The sequence below is a fragment of the Balaenoptera borealis genome (assembly GCF_965194805.1).
Source record: "Balaenoptera borealis genome assembly, chromosome: 5".
NCBI classification, from domain to species: domain Eukaryota; kingdom Metazoa; phylum Chordata; class Mammalia; order Artiodactyla; family Balaenopteridae; genus Balaenoptera; species Balaenoptera borealis.
In genome coordinates, this window is record NC_138862.1 from 67,057,847 (window position 1) to 67,077,171 (window position 19,325).

General features: G+C 34.1%; 1 protein-coding gene across 13 annotated transcripts in view; it reads left to right on the plus strand.

Annotated features, from left to right (window-relative positions):
• STXBP5L (syntaxin binding protein 5L) overlaps window positions 1-19,325 on the plus strand; it is a 382,290-nt gene that overhangs the window by 94,463 nt on the left and 268,502 nt on the right. For all 13 annotated transcript variants that reach the window (XM_082394859.1, XM_082394855.1, XM_082394860.1 and 10 more), the window contains one exon: window positions 2,459-2,559. In XM_082394859.1, the coding sequence (XP_082250985.1) occupies window positions 2,459-2,559 (101 nt within the window). The remainder of the gene's footprint in view (window positions 1-2,458; window positions 2,560-19,325) is intronic.

The following is a 19,325-nucleotide window of genomic DNA, read 5'->3' on the forward strand; positions in this document are numbered from 1 at the left end:
CCTAGCATATTTCATGTTGTAGGCATACTTGCTGTGGGGTACCAAAACGAGACAGGGAAATAAGGAAGAGCAGGGGAAACATTAAAAAAATATTTTATCGTAATAACTAGTCTTTAGTATCTAGACTGACAACCTTTTTGAAGTCTCAGTGTTACTCTATAGCTCCTAGTTGAGAGATCTCAGCCTTTTGCCTTCTGCATGGATGTTTACTGGCAAGCATAAATTGTTTCCAGGTGATTTTCTCTGTGTCCTGTCCTCTGACAATTGTCTTCAAGGCCATAAGTTTGCCTCTGTGCTGTTACATAACTAAGAAGAAATAAAGGCAAGCCTTCAACATCTTTCCAGTGTTTACATTGTCTATCCTAAACTGCTCACCTTGATCTGCTTTATACTCAACTTCTGTACCTTTTTCCAAACTTCCCAGCTTCTGACCTCTTGACCTGTGTTTTTATTCAGTTTTTAATCTTTTCACAGATCTTCATTAATAGTGCTTCTTATGGATTTGCTTTTTGTAAATGAGCCCTAGACACCCTGCCAATGTGCTTACTTTCATGTGTCTTGTATTTCTGTTGGCGCTGTTCAGTGGTTCTGTTCACTTCCCTCAAATGCTAAGTTATCTCCTAGTTTTATCATAGAATTATTAATACTGACTTCCTTCCTAGATTTATTCAGCTATTACACTAAGATATTATTGAACATCTGATTTATTTTACTTTCATTGCCTTTGGCATATTATATCTTTTGTATAACACGTAACTATTTACTGTAGAGAATGTTTTATTAATTTCATATATCATAGTCTATCTTCACCCTATCCCAAATGAGTTTCCACTTTCCTGAGAAATGAGATCACTATTCTATATCTCAAAAAAAATTGTAGTTCATCAAGTACTTCCAAGCAGTCCTAATAATTTTCTAATTTGAATATGTAGAACACTTGAGAACAGTTTACAAAAAAAGCAGACAAACACAAAAATCCTCAAGGCATGTGTAGGATACATTTTATTGCATGAATGTAATTATCTATGAGTTCATTTTAAAATGTATATATCAATGTATACCTCTTTGAATATGTGTATTTACATATTTATATACAAATATGCAAATTGTACACATTTTAAAACATTTTAATGGTTATACTCTCTGATTATGATTATTGTTTTAAAAGTTATTTTTCTTTGAGACTAAAATCATAGGTATATAATATCAAGAGAACCATCATAGGCTACATGAGCATATGTTTGTCGTAGGAATTGTTATGGAACGGCATTTAGATTCCTATATTCTTCTCTCCTCTAATTCCTAAAGAAGAAGTAAATTCTAGGAATTTCAATATAGTTCTTCCTAACATCTACATGGTTGATCATTTTTATATCTGTGATTGATTTAATAAACTGTGAAAGGTTACTTGTAACCGAGTACTTTGTAAAGTATGAAAAGAATTTTAGGTATCTCAGGACTACCATAATTGTGCAAGATCACTTTTACAGAACACATTCAATACTCTAGAGTAGCTTCAGGCTCTGACATAGGGCAAGCATTGACATTTTTTTGCTGGGAAACTCATAATGGCAAAAGTTCTGACATAGTTTAAGATGATCTTACTTTACTCAGTAAAATAAATAGTTTAAAATATGTATATGAAGTCATACATGGCAGCTAATTTTCTGCCCATATGGTGTCTGCCATACTAATAGGTAGAACCCATCCTATTGTATTTGAAGTAGGATTCATTTTTATTTGGAGGCTTTGTATAAAAAGGATCTTAGTATTATTTTTGTAGTTATACTGAATTCTAGTTGGAGAAATATTTTCTTTTATTACAGATGTTTTCTTTTGTCATAGATGAAGCTTCTTGAAGTAAGAAAACAAATTAAATTATATCAAATATACTATATAGGAAGACTATATACTTCTTAACTATATAGAAAATTTTTAGGAAGACTATATACTTCTAGGAAGACTATATACTTCTTTTAGGAAGACTATATACTTCTTAACTATACAGAAAATTTTTACAAACAGTGTACTTTTATATGACCAGATTGCAATTTAAAACTGGGTTGGATATTTGCTTTTCTGTAGAGCTACATGGTATATGTGTAAATAGTAAAAACAACAAAAAAATTAAACTTAGTTTTTCCCAAAGAAAATATAAGAAATCTTTAATAGTCACAATGATTCTTATAATAATAATCCCTCTATTGATAAATGCATATTTCTTGAACTAATCATTCTCACCAATCCATATACAGTAGTTTACCTGCTTCTTCTACTGTTAGCATTCTTAGGCTTCCTGACTGAAGTATGTGCATTGTCCTTCCTTGTATTTCTACATTATATAAATACAAATAACATTAAAAACAGTGAAAAATTCAGTAAATTAGCTTGTTTTTGCTTCACAAAAAAAAAAACATAAATTAAGTAAATCGCTCACTTTGTCTTCATTTTGTTCCAGGGTGCTTTGGTCAGTGCAGGTTCAGATGATACACTTCATTTGTGGAACCTTAGACAAAAAAGGCCAGCTATTCTTCATTCTCTTAAATTTAACAGAGAACGGTAAGAATGTAAGAGTTAAACAATTTCTTAATGTGTAAGAAAATTATTTCCCGAGCAAGTTTCAGGTTAATTTTTGAAAGAATTTAAAAAATAATATTAATAGCTAGAAATAATATTTATGCTTACTTTTATAATAGTTTATTTTCATAGAAAATTCATAATTGATATAGATTCAGTCCTTTTCTAATGGGGAACTCCTAGCATTCTTGTTCTCCTTGCTATAAACTAGGACTTCACCAATGATGTGTTCTTTTCCTTAGGTCAAGGTGCTGAAAACCCAGACCTAAAATTTAAAAGTCAAGTAAATACTAAATGTATTTCTACACCTTTTGATCATGGAAGTTACCTCCTACACTTTCACCCTTTTGCTTAAATATTTTTTACCTTAAAAAAATATGAGACAGAGGTTTTAGACATCCAAAAATATTGGTACTAAGTGTTGCGCAACATTGCACATCCAAGATTAATATTTTCAAAGATGGTGAATTGATCAGAATTCAAATTCTCCCATTTTAGAATGAAATAATAATTGGAAAAAGAAAATTTTATGAATGGATATGGAAAATGTTATTAGATTTTATTTGTAACAAATTGTCCCAAATTTTAATGTTTCTAGTGTTGGTTTCAACCAGAGCTAGAATATAACAGACATCTACTTAGCTGATAATCCACGTTGAGATGAAGTAAAATTTGTATTTTATTATCTGTATCTGTTATTTAACTATTAAATAATCTGATATTTGTTTATTATTTGGGAAACAGTCAAACTTTTTGGTGTGATTGAGAAGGCTATCACAGGAAAAATTGATATTAATGAAAGAAAAAGAAACCTCTGAGAAGTAAATTTACACAGATTAGCAAGTACTAGTCAAAACTGAGTTAGGTAGATAATAGAGACAGGCAGCCACTGCTGAGAGCTCAAGAAAGTGCTTATTTTATTTTGTTGAATGGTAATAGTTCATAAGGAGTCATCACTGTATGGGCAGAGCTTAATGAAGTAAACCTGTTTTTATACGTTTGATGAGAAAAAAGGATGGCAGCTATACAGACATTCTTCCTTTTTCTATCTGGAGCTTTTTCTTTTTCTTCTTGTATGCATACTGTAATATTTGAATCATTAACCTTCAATATTCTGAGTAGTATTCATGAGTATTATGTTCACAGTATTTTGGGATTCAGCATCAATGGAAGTTTTTATTAATCCAGTATTTTTTTGAGAGGAGGAAATTTATATTTTAGCTATTTGCTAAAACTAGATAGGACTTCTTTCTTTATATTAGATCTAATTTTGGTTATGTTATTTTAAAATAAGTAATGTAGCAAACATTTCAGGATATGAAAAATTGAAAGGTCAGTCAAGAGTTGTTATACTGTTCCTTGTACCTTTACCACTGAAAATATTACCTACTCAGATATTGCCATATTGATTTTATCTCTTTCTCTGCTTGTAAGATTTTTTGTTTGTCAGTGTTTTGAGTAGATCTGGCCCTACCCTTTTGTGTAGATAGGCAGAATGAGTTTTTTTCCCCTCACAATTGGAATGTTGAAGGAAATGTTCTGGCCTCTTTTATAGCCATTTTGGGGAGAAGAAATGATTGATGGTGATGATTTCCAATTATAATTTTATTAACTCATTTGAGGTATATTTAACTGGTAGGAACATAAAAGACCAAGCTGACAGATTTTGGACAAGTTTAAATCTTAGGAACTTTGCAGGCACTGCCTATTTTTTAAAATTAATGTTTATTGGAGTATAGTTGCTTTACAATGTTTTGTTAGTTTCTGCTGTACAGGAAAGTGAATCAGTTATACGTATGCATATATCCCCTCTTTTTTAGATTTCTTTCCCATTTAGGTCACCACAGAGCATTGAGTAGAGTTCCCTGTGCTATACAGTAGGTTCTCATTAGTTATCTATTTTATTCATAGTAGTGTATATATATCAATCCCAATCTCCTACTTCATCCCACCCACTCCCCTTGGTATCCATAAGTTTGTTCTCTACATCTGTGTCTCTATTTCTGCTTTGCAAATAAGTTCATCTATAACATTTTTCTAGACTCCACATATAAGTGATATTATACGATATTTGTTTTTCTCCTTCTGACTTATTTCACTCTGTATGACAGTCTCTGGGTCTGTCCACGTCTCTGCAAATGGCACTATTTCGTTCCTTTTATGGCTGAGTAATATTCCACTGTATACATGTAACACATCTTCTTTATTCATTCTTCTGTTGATGGACATTTAGGTTGCTTTCATGTCCTGGCTATTGTAAATAGTGCTGTAATGAATATTGGGGTGCATGTATCTTTCTGAATTATGGTTTTCTCTGGGTATATGCCCAGGAGTGGGATTACTGAGTCATATGGTAGTTCCATTTTTAGTTTTTTGAGGAATCTCCATACTCTTCTCCATAGTGGTTGTGCCAATTTGCATTCCCACCAACAGTGTAGGAGGGTTCCCTTTTCTCTACACACTCTCCAGCATTTATCGTTTGTAGGTTTTTTTGATGATGGCCATTCTGACCAGTGTGAGGTGATACCTCATTGTAGTTTTGATTTGCATTTTTCTAACAATTAGTGATGTTGAGCATCTTTTCATGTGCCTCTTGGCCATCTGTATGTCTTCTTTGGAGAAATGTCTATCTAGGTCTTCCACCCATTTTTTCTTTGGGCTGTTTGTTTTTTTGATATTGAGCTGAATGAGCTGTTTGTAGACTTTGGAGATTAACCCCTTGTCAGTTGCTTCATTTGCAAATATTTTCTCCCATTCTGAGGGTTGTCTTTTCATTTTTTTTATGGTTTCCTTTGCTGTGCAAAAGCTTTTAAGTTTAGTTAGGTCCCATTTGTTTATTTTTGTTTTTATTTTCATTACTGTAGGAGGTGGGTCAAAAAAGATCTTGCTGTGATTTATATCAAAGAGTGTTCTGCCTATGTTTTCCTCTAAGAGTTTTATAGTGTCCGGTCTTACATTTAGGTCTTTAATCCATTTGGAGTTTATTTTTGTGTATGGTGTTAGGGAGTGTTCTATCTTCATTCTTTTACATGAAATTAAAAGACAATGCTGTCCGACATTGCCTATTTTAATGCTTACAAAAATGTGATATTTATCTTTTTGTGAAAGATAAATTAATTATCTTGAACTTGAGAATAATCATTAATATCACAATTTATTGTGGAGGGGAAAATATCTTTAAATGTATCGTGAATGCAGGGCTTAAGTCAATGAAGGAGAATTTAACCAAGCATCTTTGGGAACTCTAAGCCCTCTTAAATCGGCCATTTAACTGTATACATTCCTATATACTTGTCAACTGAAAGAAAGACACACAATATGAGAGTTGTGAGTGAAGTTTTATTGAGGGTCTTACTGAGGACTGTAGCTTGGGAGATAGCCTCTCAGATAGCTCTGAGGAACTGCTCCAAAACCGTAGGGGAGGAGCCAGTATATATATTAATTTTTTGGCTGGGAAATATGTGTAGTCAAGCATAAAAGATTACTGCTAATCACAAAGAACAGACATCTCAAGTTAATGATTTAAGTGCTTTTCTATGTATGGGAAGATGCAAGAATCTGGGGTCATTGAAATTCTTCCTTAGATATGAATCTTAACTGTCTAGGGACCATATATCTAAAACACAGAATGCTCCATCCTGTTTTTCTCTGTCCTGAATTCCCCTCTGGGGGCACTGTCAGTGGGTGACTGCAGTGGGTTGCAACTTAATCCTTGTAGAACTGGAATGTTGGGCAGTATTCTTTGTTTATGTATCTTTATGCTTATGCCATGTACATATATACATATTTAGTTTATATAGTTAGTAAATTTTAGTTTTTTTTTAATTAGGGCAACTTCAGTCTTTGGTTTTATAGTCTTTGAAGGTAGCAACCAGGCTTAGATTGTTGAGAAATAGGTTTAGATATTCCAGCTGCTTCTGGTGGATGATCTTTGGGTTCCTCTCATATCTGAGTTTATAAACTTAAATATGGAAGAAAAACTTTTGATTTCTGTGATGCATGATCTGAAAAATGAATAAAATCAAACATTTACATTTCAGGCATATTAACAGTCCTTGCTATCACTGATCATAAATCATGTAACGTTGGGGAAAGCCTAGAATTGTTTTCTATGGTTTTCAAGTAAAATTCAACAGATAGGCTATAATATACAGATTATAAAGTATTTGTACTGATTATATCAGAGTTTATTTTTTCTATCTGTGGTGTTCTGCTAATTAATATTGTCAGAATACTTCTAAGGAATATTAGCTAAACCGCCAGCAAGGAATATGTTATTAAGAACCTTATTTCTGAAGTCTCTAGCAAACTTGACCCATCAGAGTTGGCTTTTGGGGACACTATTTATAACCCCAATTTAAAATATTTTATTGCTTTATAAAGATAATCTGAATTACTTTTCTTTTAAAATTTTCTTAAGTAATTAACATATTTGCCTGGTTTGACAGTCAAAAGATAAAAGTTGTATGTACAGTGAAGGATCTTTCTTCCACTCCTGTTCCCTGGACACTCAGTGTCTACCCGCAGAGCCAAGCAGTGCTATTTATTTCTTGTGTCTTTCTAGAGATTCATTCTGTACACATATAAGCAAATATTATATGTAACATAATTTTCTTCTTTATGTATTTATAGACAAATATGAAAGTATCATGTATTTCTGTTACACAAGTTGTAGCACATTATACAGTTTTGTACCTTGTTTTTTTCTCTTTATATGTTCTCAACATCATTCCTTATCAGTACATAAAAAGTTTCCTTATTCTTTTTTTGGTGTGTGTGCAAATGTTACCGAACTATCAAGAAACTGTGTAAATATTAAGTGTATGCCTTGAAATAATTTTACATCCATGTAACAAATGTACAATTCAAGAAACAGAAAATTGCTAAAGCCACAGAAATCCCTCTGTGTTACCTTCTAATCACTACCTAACCCCCAAGTGTAGCACTATTCTGATTTCAAACATTATAGATTAGTTTTGCCTGTTGTTTTTGACAGTTATAGGAATGGAATTGTACATATCTGCTTGCTTATATTTGGCTTCTTTTTTAAAAAATTAAATTAAATTAATTAATTAATTAATTTGGCTGCATTGGGTCTTTGTTGCTGTGCATGGACTTTCTCTAGTTGTGGCGAGTGGGGGCTACTCTTCATTGCTGTGTGTAGGCTTCTCATTGCAGTGGCTTCTCTTGTTGCGGAGCATGGGCTCTAGGCATGTGGGCTTCAGTAGTTGTGGCTCGTGGGCTCTAGAGCACAGGCTCAGTAGCTGTGGTGCATGGACTTAGTTGCTCCACGGCATGTGGGATCTTCCTGGACCAGGGCTCGAACCTGTGTCCCCTGCATTGGCAGGTGGATTCTTAACCACTGTGCCATCAGGGAAGTCCCTATTTGGCTTCTTTTGCTCAACATTATATTTGTAAGTTTCATCCATGTTGCATGTAGCTGTAGTTTGGTATTTTCATTGTTATGTAGTATTCAATTTAATGGATATTCTTTAATTTGATTCTTTAATTTTAATTTTTTAAATTCTTTAATTTTAAAACTTTTAACATCTTGTAAATTTTAGAAATAGCTTGTCAAATTCCACAAACATATCTGCTGAGATTTTGATTAGAAATATCTTGAATCTGTAGATCAATTTGGGGAGAACTGACATTCCCCATGATGATGGGGAATGGCAATATCGATTGATTGTCATTAACAATGATGACATTGATTCATTGTCTGAATCACACACAGTCAGGGAATCAAACATAGTATATATCCCACCACTTACTTAGGTATTCTTTGATTTCTCTAAATGACATTTATAGATTTCTCTGTAGAGGTCTTCTACATTTTTGTTATGTTTAGTCATAAATATTTGATAATTTTAAATGCTATTGAAAATTGTACATAATGATAAAGAATAATATATTGTAAATTGTACATAATTAAATTATAATATATTATTTTTCATATTATTTTTGTTGGAATATGAAAATATAATTTATTTTTATATGTTGACTTTGTGTCCAATGACTTTACTTAAATTCAATTAGTAATTCAAATTGTTTATCTATTGTAGATTTTCCTATGTACACAGTCATGCCGTCTTCAAATAATGACAGTTTTATTTCCTTCTTTAGTTATATATGTATTTATATTTATTTCTTTTTATTATTGCACTGGGGTTAGGACCTTGTATTAGTTTTTTTCTTTTCCACTGTTGGAGTACTGAAGCATTTATTTATTTATTTATTTATTTATTATTAATTATTTTTTTATATCTTTATTGGAGTATAATTGCTTTACAGTGTTGTTAGTTGCTGCTGTACAACGAAGTGAGTCAGCTGTATGTATACATATATCCCCATGTTCCCTCCCTCTTGAGCCTCCCTCCCACCCTCCCTATCCCACCTCTCTAGGTCGTCACAAAGCATCGAGCTGATCTCCCTGTGCTATGCAGCAGCTTCCCACTAGCCTTCCATTTTACATTTGGTAGTGTATATATGTCAATGCTACTCTCTCACTTCGTCCCAGCTTCCCCTTCCCCCCCCGTTGTATTAGTTATTTATTGCTGTGTGACAAAATTACACAAACCTAGTGGCTTAAAACAACATGCATTTCTTATCTCAGAGTTTGTAGGTCAGGAAACCAGGCGTGGCTTAGATGAGTTTCTGTTTCAGGATCTCACAAACTACAGTTAAGGTGACTGCCAGGGCTGTGACCTCATCTGAGGCTTGATTGGGAAAGGATCCATTTTCAAAACTTATTTGGTTGTTGGCAGCGTTCTGTTCCCTAGCAAGTTGATGCATCGAGAGCCTTAGTTTTTACTGGCTGTTGACCAGAGGCCACTGTCAGTTGCTTGCCATATGCCTTTCTCCATAGGCCATCTGACAACCTAGCAGCTTCCTTCTTCAGAGCCAGTAAGGGAGAGAGTCTCCTCACAAGATGATTGTTACAATCACATGTAATTTAGTAATGAAAGTGGCATCTCATGACCCTTGCCATATTCCGTTGGTTATAAGCAAATCACAGGTTCTGTGCACACTGAAGGGGAAGGGGATTATGCAAGGGCAAGGATATCAAGAGGTGGTGATTGTGGGGACTACCTTGGAATCTGTCCATCATAGACTTCCAGTACAATATTGAATAAAAAGTTCAAGGACAATGATTTTCTTGTCTACTTACTGATCTTAGGGAAAATATTTTTATTATTTCACCTTTAAGTGTATGTTTGCTGCAGGTTTTTAAATAGATATTCTTTATTAGTTTAAGGAAGTTTCTTGTGCTCCTAATTTGTTATAAGCATATATATTTTAAAACCATGAATGGTGTTAAATTTTATTACATAGTTCTTATGTATCTTTTGTGATGATCATATTATTTTTTTCTTTTTTATCTATTAATGTGGTAAATGACATCACTTGATTTTTGCGTGTTAAATGACCCTTGTATTCCCAGAATAAATACAACTTTTGTGATGTATTAACATTAATATATGTGCTGGATTTGCTAATATTTTGCTAATAAGTTGGTTAAGAGTTTTATATCTATGTTAATAAGAGCTTTGCATGTAAGTTTCCTTTCTTTTGAATTCTCTGCTAGGTTCTCATGTCATAGTTATTTGACCTTATAAAATGAATGGGGGAATGTTTCCTCTTTTCTATGCAAATACTTGTGAACGATTGGTGTTATTTCTTTCTTAAAATTTGAAAAAAAATTCACCAGTAAAGCAATCTGGGCCTGGGTTTTTCTCTGTGGGAAGATTTTAAATGGCATATTCATTTCTTTAGTAGGTTTAGGAATATTCACATATTCTTTTTTTTCCTTAAGTCAGTTTTGGTAAGTTATGTTTTGGTAGAAATTTATCCTGTTCATCAAAATTTTTAAATTTATTGGCCTTAACAGTAGTGTCTATAGTAATTTCCTGTTTTTCATTCTTTTTTTTCTCTCTCTCTTTTTTTTTTTTTAAACATCTTTATTGGAGTATAATTGCTTTACAATGGTGTGTTAGTTTCTGCTTTATAACAAAGTGAATCAGTTATACATATACATATGTTCCCACATCTCTTCCCTCTTGCATCTCCCTCCCTCCGACCCTCCCTATCCCACCCCTCTAGATGGTCACAAAGCACCGAGCTGATCTCCCTGTGCTATGTGGCTGCTTCCCACTAGCTATCTATTTTACATTTGGTAGTATATATATGTCCATGCCACTCTCTCACCCTGTCACATCTTACCCCTCCCCCTCCCCATATCCTCAAGTCCATTCTCTAGTAGGTCTGTGTCTTTATTCCCATCTTGCCACTAGGTTCTTCATGACCTTTTTTTTTTTTTTCCCCTTAGATTCCATATATATGTGTTAGCATACTGTATTTGTTTTTCTCTTTCTGACTTACTTCACTCTGTATGACAGACTCTAACTCCATCCACCTCACTACAAATACCTCCATTTCATTTCTTTTTATGGCTGAGTAATATTCCATTGTATATATGTGCCACATCTTCTTTATCCATTCATCCGATGATGGACACTTTGGTTGCTTCCATGTCCTGGCTATTGTAAATAGAGCTGCAATGAACATTTTGGTACATGACTCTTTTTGAATTATGGTTTTCTCAGGGTATATGCCCAGTAGTGGGATTGCTGGGTCGTATGGTAGTTCTATTTGTAGTTTTTTAAGGAGCCTCCATACTGTTCTCCATAGTGGCTGTATCAATTTACATTCCCACCAACAGTGTAAGAGGGTTCCCTTTTCTCCACACCCTCTCCAGCATTTATTGTTTCTAGATTTTTTGATGATGGCCATTCTGACTGGTGTGAGATGATATCTCATTGTAGTTTTGATTTGCATTTCTCTAATGATTAATGATGTTGAGCATTCTTTCATGTGTCTGTTGGCAATCTGTATATCTTCTTTGGAGAAATGTCTATTTAGGTCTTCTGCCCATTTTTGGATTGGGTTGTTTGTTTTTTTGTTATTGAACTGCATGAGCTGCTTGTAAATCTTGGAGATTAATCCTTTGTCAGTTGCTTCATTTGCAAATATTTTCTCCCATTCTGAGGGTTGTCTTTTGGTCTTGTTTATGGTTTCCTTTGCTGTGCAAAAGCTTTTAAGTTTCCTTAGGTCCCATTTGTTTATTTGTGTTTTTATTTCCATTTCTCTAGGAGCTGGGTCAAAAAGGATCTTGCTGTGATATATGTCATATAGTGTTCTGCCTATGTTTTCCTCTAAGAGTTTGATAGTGTCTGGCCTTACACTTAGGTCTTTAATCCATTTTGAGTTTATTTTTGTGTATGGTGTCAGGGAGTGTTCTAATTTCATACTTTTACATGTACCTGTCCAATTTTCCCAGCACCACTTATTGAAGAGGCTGTCTTATCGCCACTGTATATGCTTGCCTCCTTTTCAAAGAAAAGGTGACCATATGTACGTGGCTTTATCTCTGGGCTTTCTATCCTGTTCCATTGATCTATATTTCTGTTTTTGTGCCAGTACCAAACTGTCTTGATTACTGTAGCTTTGTAATATAGTCTGAAGTCAGGGAGCCTGATTCCTCCAGCTCCATTTTTCGTTCTCAAGATTGCTTTGGCTGTTCGGGGTCTTTTGTGTTTCCATACAAATTGTGAAATTTTCTTTCTAGTTCTGTGAAAAATGCCATTGGTAGTTTGATAGGGATTGCATTGAATCTGTAGATTGCTTTGGGTAGTAGAGTCATTTTCACAGTGTTGCTTCCTCCAATCCAAGAACATGGTATATCTCTCCATCATTTGTATCATCTTTAACTTCTTTCATCAATGTCCTATAATTTTCTGCATACAGGTCTTTTGTCCCCTTAGGTAGGTTTATTCCTAGATATTTTATTCTTTTTGTTGCAATGGTAAACGGGAATGTTTTCTTAATTTCACTTTCAGATTTTTCATCATTAGTATATAGGAATGCAAGAGATTTCTGTGCATTAATTTTGTATCCTGCTACTTTACCAGCTGCTAGTAGTAGCTCTACTAGAGCTACTTTAGCTCTAGTAGTTTTCTGGTAGCATCTTTAGGATTCTCTATGTATAGTATCATGTCATCTGCAAACAGTGACAGCTTTACTTCTTCTTTTCCGATTTGGATTCCTTTTATTTCTTTTTCTTCTCTGATTGCTGTGGCTAACACTTCCAAAACTATGTTGAATAATAGTGGTGAGAGTGGGCAACCTTGTCTTATTCCTGATCTTAGTGGAAATGGTTTCAGTTTTTCACCATTGAGGACAATGTTGGCTGTGGGTTTGTCATATATGGCCTTTATTATGTTGAGGAAAGTTCCCTCTATGCCTACTTTCTGCAGGGCTTTTATCATAAATGGGTGTTGAATTTTGTCGAAAGCTTTCTCTGCATCTATTGAGATGATCATATGGTTTTTCTCCTTCAGTTTGTTAATATGATGTATCACGTTAATTGATTTGCATATATTGAAGAATCCTTGCACTCCTGGAATAAACCCCACTTGATCATGGTGTATGATCCTTTTAATGTGCTGTTGGATTCTGTTTGCTAGTATTTTGTTGAGGATTTTTGCATCTATGTTCATCAGTGATATTGGCCTGTAGTTTTCTTTCTTTATGACATCTTTGTCTGGTTTTGGTATCAGGGTGATGGTGGCCTCGTAGAATGAGTTGGGGAGTGTTCCTCCCGCTGCAATATTTTAGAAGAGTTTGAGAAGGATAGGTGTTAGCTCTTCTCTAAATGTTTGATAGAATTCGCCTGTGAAGCCATCTGGTCCTGGGCTTTTGTTTGTTGGAAGATTTTTAATCACAGTTTCAATTTCAGTGCTTGTGATTGGTCTGTTCATATTTTCTATTTCTTCCTGGTTCAGTCTCGGCAGTTTGTGCATTTCTAAGAATCTGTCCATTTCTTCCAGGTTGTCCATTTTATTGACATAGAGATGCTTGTAGTAATCTCTCATGATCGTTTGTATTTCTGCAGTGTCAGTGGTTACTTCTCCTTTTTCATTTCTAATTCTATTGATTTGAGTCTTCTCCCTTTTTCTCTTGATGAGTCTGGCTAATGGTTTATCAATTTTGTTTATCTTCTCGAAGAACCAGCTTTTAGTTTTATTGATTTTTGCTATTGTTTCCTTCATTTCTTTTTCATTTATTTCTGACCTGATCTTTATGATTTCTTTCCTTCTGCTAGCTTTGGGGTTTTTTTGTTCTTCTTTCTCTAATTGCTTTAGGTGCAAGGTTAGGTTGTTTATTTGAGATGTTTCCTATTTCTTGATGTAGGCTTGTATTGCTTTAAACTTCTCTCTTAGAACTGCTTTTGCTGCATCCCATAGGTTTTGGGTCGTCGTGACTCCATTGTCATTTGTTTCTAGGTATTTTTTGATTTCCCCTTTGATTTCTTCAGTGATCACTTCGTTATTAAGTAGTGTATTGTGTAGCCTCCATGTGTTTGTATTTTTTACAGATCTTTTCCTGTAATTGATATCTAGTCTCATAGCGTTGTGGTCAGAAAAGATACTTGATATGATTTCAATTTTCTTAAATTTACCAAGGCTTGATTTGTGACCCAAGATATGATCTGTCCTGGAGAATGTTCCATGAGCACTTGAGAAAAATGTGTATTCTGCTGTTTTTGGGTGGAATGTCCTATAAATATCAATTAAGTCCATCTTGTTTAATGTATCATTTAAAGCTTGTGTTTCCTTATTTATTTTCATTTTGGATGATCTGTCCATTGGTGAAAGTGGGGTGTTAAAGTCCCCTACTATGATTGTGTTACTGTCGATTTCCCCTTTTATGGCTGTTAGTATTTGCCTTATGTATTGAGGTGCTCCTATGTTGGGTGCATAAATATTTACAATTGTTATACCTTCCTCTTGGATCGATCCCTTGATCATTATATAGTGTCCTTCTTTGTCTCTTGTAATAGTCTTTATTTTAAAGTCTGTTTTGTCTGATATGAGAATTGCTACTCCAGCTTTCTTTTGATTTCCATTTGCATGGAGTATCTTTTTCCATCCCCTCACTTTCAGTCTGTATGTGTCTCTAGGTCTGAAGTGGGTCTCTTGTAGACAGCATATATATGGGTCTTGTTTTTGTATCCATTCAGCCACTCTGTGTCTTTTGGTGGGAGCATTTAATCCATTTACATTTAAGGTAATTATCGATATGTATGTTCCTATTCCCATTTTCTTAACTGTTTTGGGTTTGTTATTGTAAGTGTTTTCCTTCTCTTGTGTTTCTTGCCTGGAGAAGTTCCTTTAGCATTTGTTGTAAAGCTGGTTTGGTGGTGCCGAACTCTCAGCTTTTGTGTTTGTCTGTGAAGGTTTTAATTTCTCCATCAAATCTGAATGAGATCCTTGCTGGGTCGAGTAACCTTGGTTGTAGGTTTTTCTCCTTCATCACTTTAAGTATATCCTGCCACTCCCTTCTGGCTTGCAGAGTTTCTGCTGAAAGATCAGCTGTTAACCTTATGGGGATTCCCTTGTGTGTTATTTGTTGATTTTCCCTTGCTGCTTTTAATATGTTTTCTTTATATTTAAGTTTTGATAGTTTGATTAATATGTGTCTTGGTGTGTTTCTCCTTGGATTTATCCTGTATGGGACTCTCTGTGCTTCCAGGACTTGATTAACTATTTCCTTTCCCATATTAGGGAAGTTTTCAACTATAATCTCTTCAAATATTTTCTCAGTTCCTTTCTTTTTCTCTTCTTCTTCTGGGACCCCTATAATTCGAATGTTGGTGCGTTTAATGTTGTCCCAGAAGTCTCTGAGACTGTCCTCAGTTCTTTTCATTCTTTTTTCTTTATTCTGCTCTGCAGTAGTTATTTCCACTATTTTATCTTCCAGGTCACTTATCCGTTCTTCTGCCTCAGTTATTCTGCTATTGATCCCGTCTAGAGTATTTTTAATTTCATTTATTGTGTTTTTCATCATTGCTTGGTTCCTCTTTAGTTCTTCTACGTCCTTGTTAAATGTTTCTTGCATTTTGTCTATTCTATTTCCAAGATTTTGGATCATCTTTACTATCACGATTCTGAATTCTTTTTCAGGTAGACTGCCTATTTCCTCTTCATTTGTTAGGTCTGGTGTGTTTTGACCCTGCTCCTTCACCTGCTGTGTGTTTTTTTGTCTTCTCATTTTGCTTATCTTACTGTGTTTGGGGTTTCCTTTTCACAGGCTGCAGGTTCGTAGTTCCCGTTGTTTTTGGTATCTGTCCCCAGTGGCTAAGGTTGGTTCAGTGGGTTGTGTAGGCTTCCTGTTGGAGGGGACCAGTGCCTGTGTTCTGGTGGATGAGGCTGGATCTTGTCTTTCTGGTGGGCACATCCACGTCTGGTGGTGTGTTTTGCAGGTGTCTGTGGCCTTATTATGATTTTAGGCAGCCTCTCTGCTAATGGATGGGGCTGTGTTCCTGTCTTGCTAGTTGTTTGGCATAGGGTTTCCAGCACCGTAGCTTGCTGGTCGTTGAGTGAAGCTGGGTCTTGATGTTGAGATGGAGATCTCTGAGAGATTTTCGCCGTTTGGTATTACATGGAGCTGGGAGGTCTCCTGTGGACCAGTGTCCTGAAGTTGGCTCTCCCACCTCAGAGGCACAGCCATGATGTCTGGCTGGAGCACCAAGAGCCTTTCATCCACCCGGCTTTTGGGAGGTCTGACGTCTTCTGCCAGCGTTCAGTGGGTGTTCTGTAGGAGCAGTTCCACGTGTAGATGTATTTCTACTGTATCTGTGGGAGGGAAGGTGATCTCCGCGTCTTACTCTTCCGCCATCTTGCCCCAAGTCTCCTCTGAGAGTTTTATAGTATAAGGTCTTACATTAGGTCTTTAATCCATTTTTAGTTCATTTTTGTGTATGGTGTTAAAGAATGTTCTAATTTCATTCTTTTTTATGGTTGAGTAATATCCCATTGTATATATATATATACCACATGTTCTTTATAGATGGCCAACAGGCCCATGAAAAGATGCTCAACATCGCTAATTATTAGAGAAAAGCAAGTCAAAACCACAATGAGGTATCACCTCACACAGGTCAGAATGCCATCATCAAGAAGTCTACGAATAATAAATGCTGCAGAGGGTATGGAGAAAAGCGAACCCTCCTACACTGTCGGTGGGGCTGTAAATTGGTGCAGCCACTATGAAACAACAGTATGGAGGTTCCTTAAAAAACTAAAAATAGAACTACCATATGATCCAGCAATTCCACTCCTGGGCATATACCCAGAAAAGATGAAAACTTGATTCAAAAAGATACATGCACCCCAATGTTCATAGCAGCACTATTTACAATAGCCAAGGCATGAAAGCAACCTAAGTGTCCATCAACTGATGAATGGATAGAGAACATCTGTTCTTCATTCTTGATATTGGTGAGTTTTGAGTTATCATTTTTCATGATCAATCTGCATATTTATCATTTTTGTGATTTTGATAGATTTATCATTTTGATGGATTTGTTGACTTCCTCAGTTGAACAACATATGTCGCTCTATCTAGTTCATTGATTACTACTCTTTGCAACTTTTGTTGTGTCTGATTAACTTTCTTTTAACTAGATGCTTGAGATGGAATCTCATGTAATTAATTTAATATTTCTTCATTATAACAGATGAATTTAAGGCTAAAATTTTTCCTGTAAATTATACTGTTTTAGCTGTATTTGGAGATTGTAGGTATGTCTTATCCTTATTAATGTGAAGCTAAAGTCTTTTATAATTTCTCCATGATTTCTTGTGTTATTTATAAATGACTTAATTTCCAAGCAGTTGGAGGTTTTCTATTTATCTTTTTATTGTTAGTAAACAATGAAATACTACTGTGGAGAGATTATAGTCTATATGATTTTAGTTCTTTTTGCATTTGTTAAGACTTGTTTTATGATTCCGAATATGGACAGTTTTGGTAAATGTGCACAAAAACTGAATTTTTACTCATCTGTTATTGGGTGCATGTTATATATGTAACTTAGACCAGGTGTGTTAATTGTGTTGTTTGGATTTTTAAATTATTACTGACTTCTATTTGTATTTGTTCTATGTAGTATTGAGGAGTGTTAAAATATCCCACTATGATTATAGATCTGACTACCTCTCTTTCTCTCTCTCTTTTTTATTGGGGTATGGTTGTTTACAATGTTGTTAGTTTCTGCTGCACAGCGAAGTGAAGTAGAGGGATACTTCTCTTTTTAATGCTAACAATTTATATGTTTTGAAGCTAAATTGTTGGATGCATACAGATTTGGAATTGTTATATATATTTATTTATTCCTTTATCAGTATGAAATATCCCCTTTCTCTTTAGTAATGTATCTTGTTTTAAAATATACATTGTTGATATTTATTTAGCTATACCAGCTTTCTTTGGTTAGTGTTTGCATGGTGTGTATTTTTCTATTGTTTTACTGTCAGTTTCTCTATGTTCTTTTTTGTAAACATATACTTTAAAAAATTAGTCTGACAATCTTGGTCTTGCACTTGGTATATTTACATTTAATATAGTTTACTGATATACCTGGGTTTATATCTACTATCTTAATGTTTTTTATTTCACTCTAATTTTTATGTTTCTTTTTAATTTTCCTTTCTTTTGATTTAAACTTTTGATTAACCTATTTTCTCTATGTGAAGTTAATATGTATTTTTTCCCTTTTGTTTGAGGGTTTAACTTAGAGACTTCAACATAGAAGCTTCACTTATTTCATTCTAAAACAGTATTTCTTTGGTCACTTCTTTTATAATGACAGTAACTTAACGTTTATCTCCACTTACCATCCCTCTTGCCTTTTGTATAATTGATAACATGTGTTTTATTTCTAGATTCACTTTAAACTCCATAATGTATTGCTAATATAGTTTATAATCTCAATATTCAGTTTATATTAATATATTTTTGCCATTGTATATTTATTCTTTCTTCTGATCCTCATCTCTTCCTGTAATTCTGTTTGGATTCATTTTCTTCTTCCTAAAGAATATTCTTTATTCTTTATTTTACTGTAGGTTTATTAGATGAATTCTCTCAGGCTTTGTTTGTTGTTATTTCACTTTTTAGAAAACTTCTTATTTTGAAATAATTGTATATTTGCAGGAAGTTGCAAAAATAGTACAGAGAGGTTCTGTATTCCCTTCACCCAGTTTTCTCCAATTATAATATCTTATATAACTATAGTATAATATTAACCAAGAGATCAACATTGTACTATTCACAGTTTCAGATTTCACTAACTTTACATGTATTCATTTGTGTGTGTGTGTGTGTGTGTTTGTAGTTAAGTCTGCATAAATAATGCAATTTTATCATATGTGGACACTCATGTAAACACCACTACAATCAAAATAAGAAACTGTTCTATTATTACAGAGATCTTTTTTGTGCTGCACCTTTATAGTTACACTCACTCTCCTCCCTCCCTGTCCCATTACTAACCCATGGAAGTTTTCTGCATATAGATCTTTTACATATGTTGTTAGAATTATATCCATGCATCTCATTTTTTGGTGCTATTATAGATGGTATTGTGTTTTTAAATTTAAATTCCTATTGTTTATTTCTGGTACATAGTAAAGCAATTGACAGCAATTGTCCTGTATCCTGAAACCTTACTAAAATTGCTTATTAGTTTTAGGAGGTTGTTTTTGTCAGTTCTTTGGAATTTTCTACATAGACAATCATGTCTTCTATGAACATAGACATTTTTATTTCTTTTTTTCCCAATCTATATATCATTTATTTCTTTTTAATTTTCATATTGCATTAGCTAGGTCGTCTAATACAAT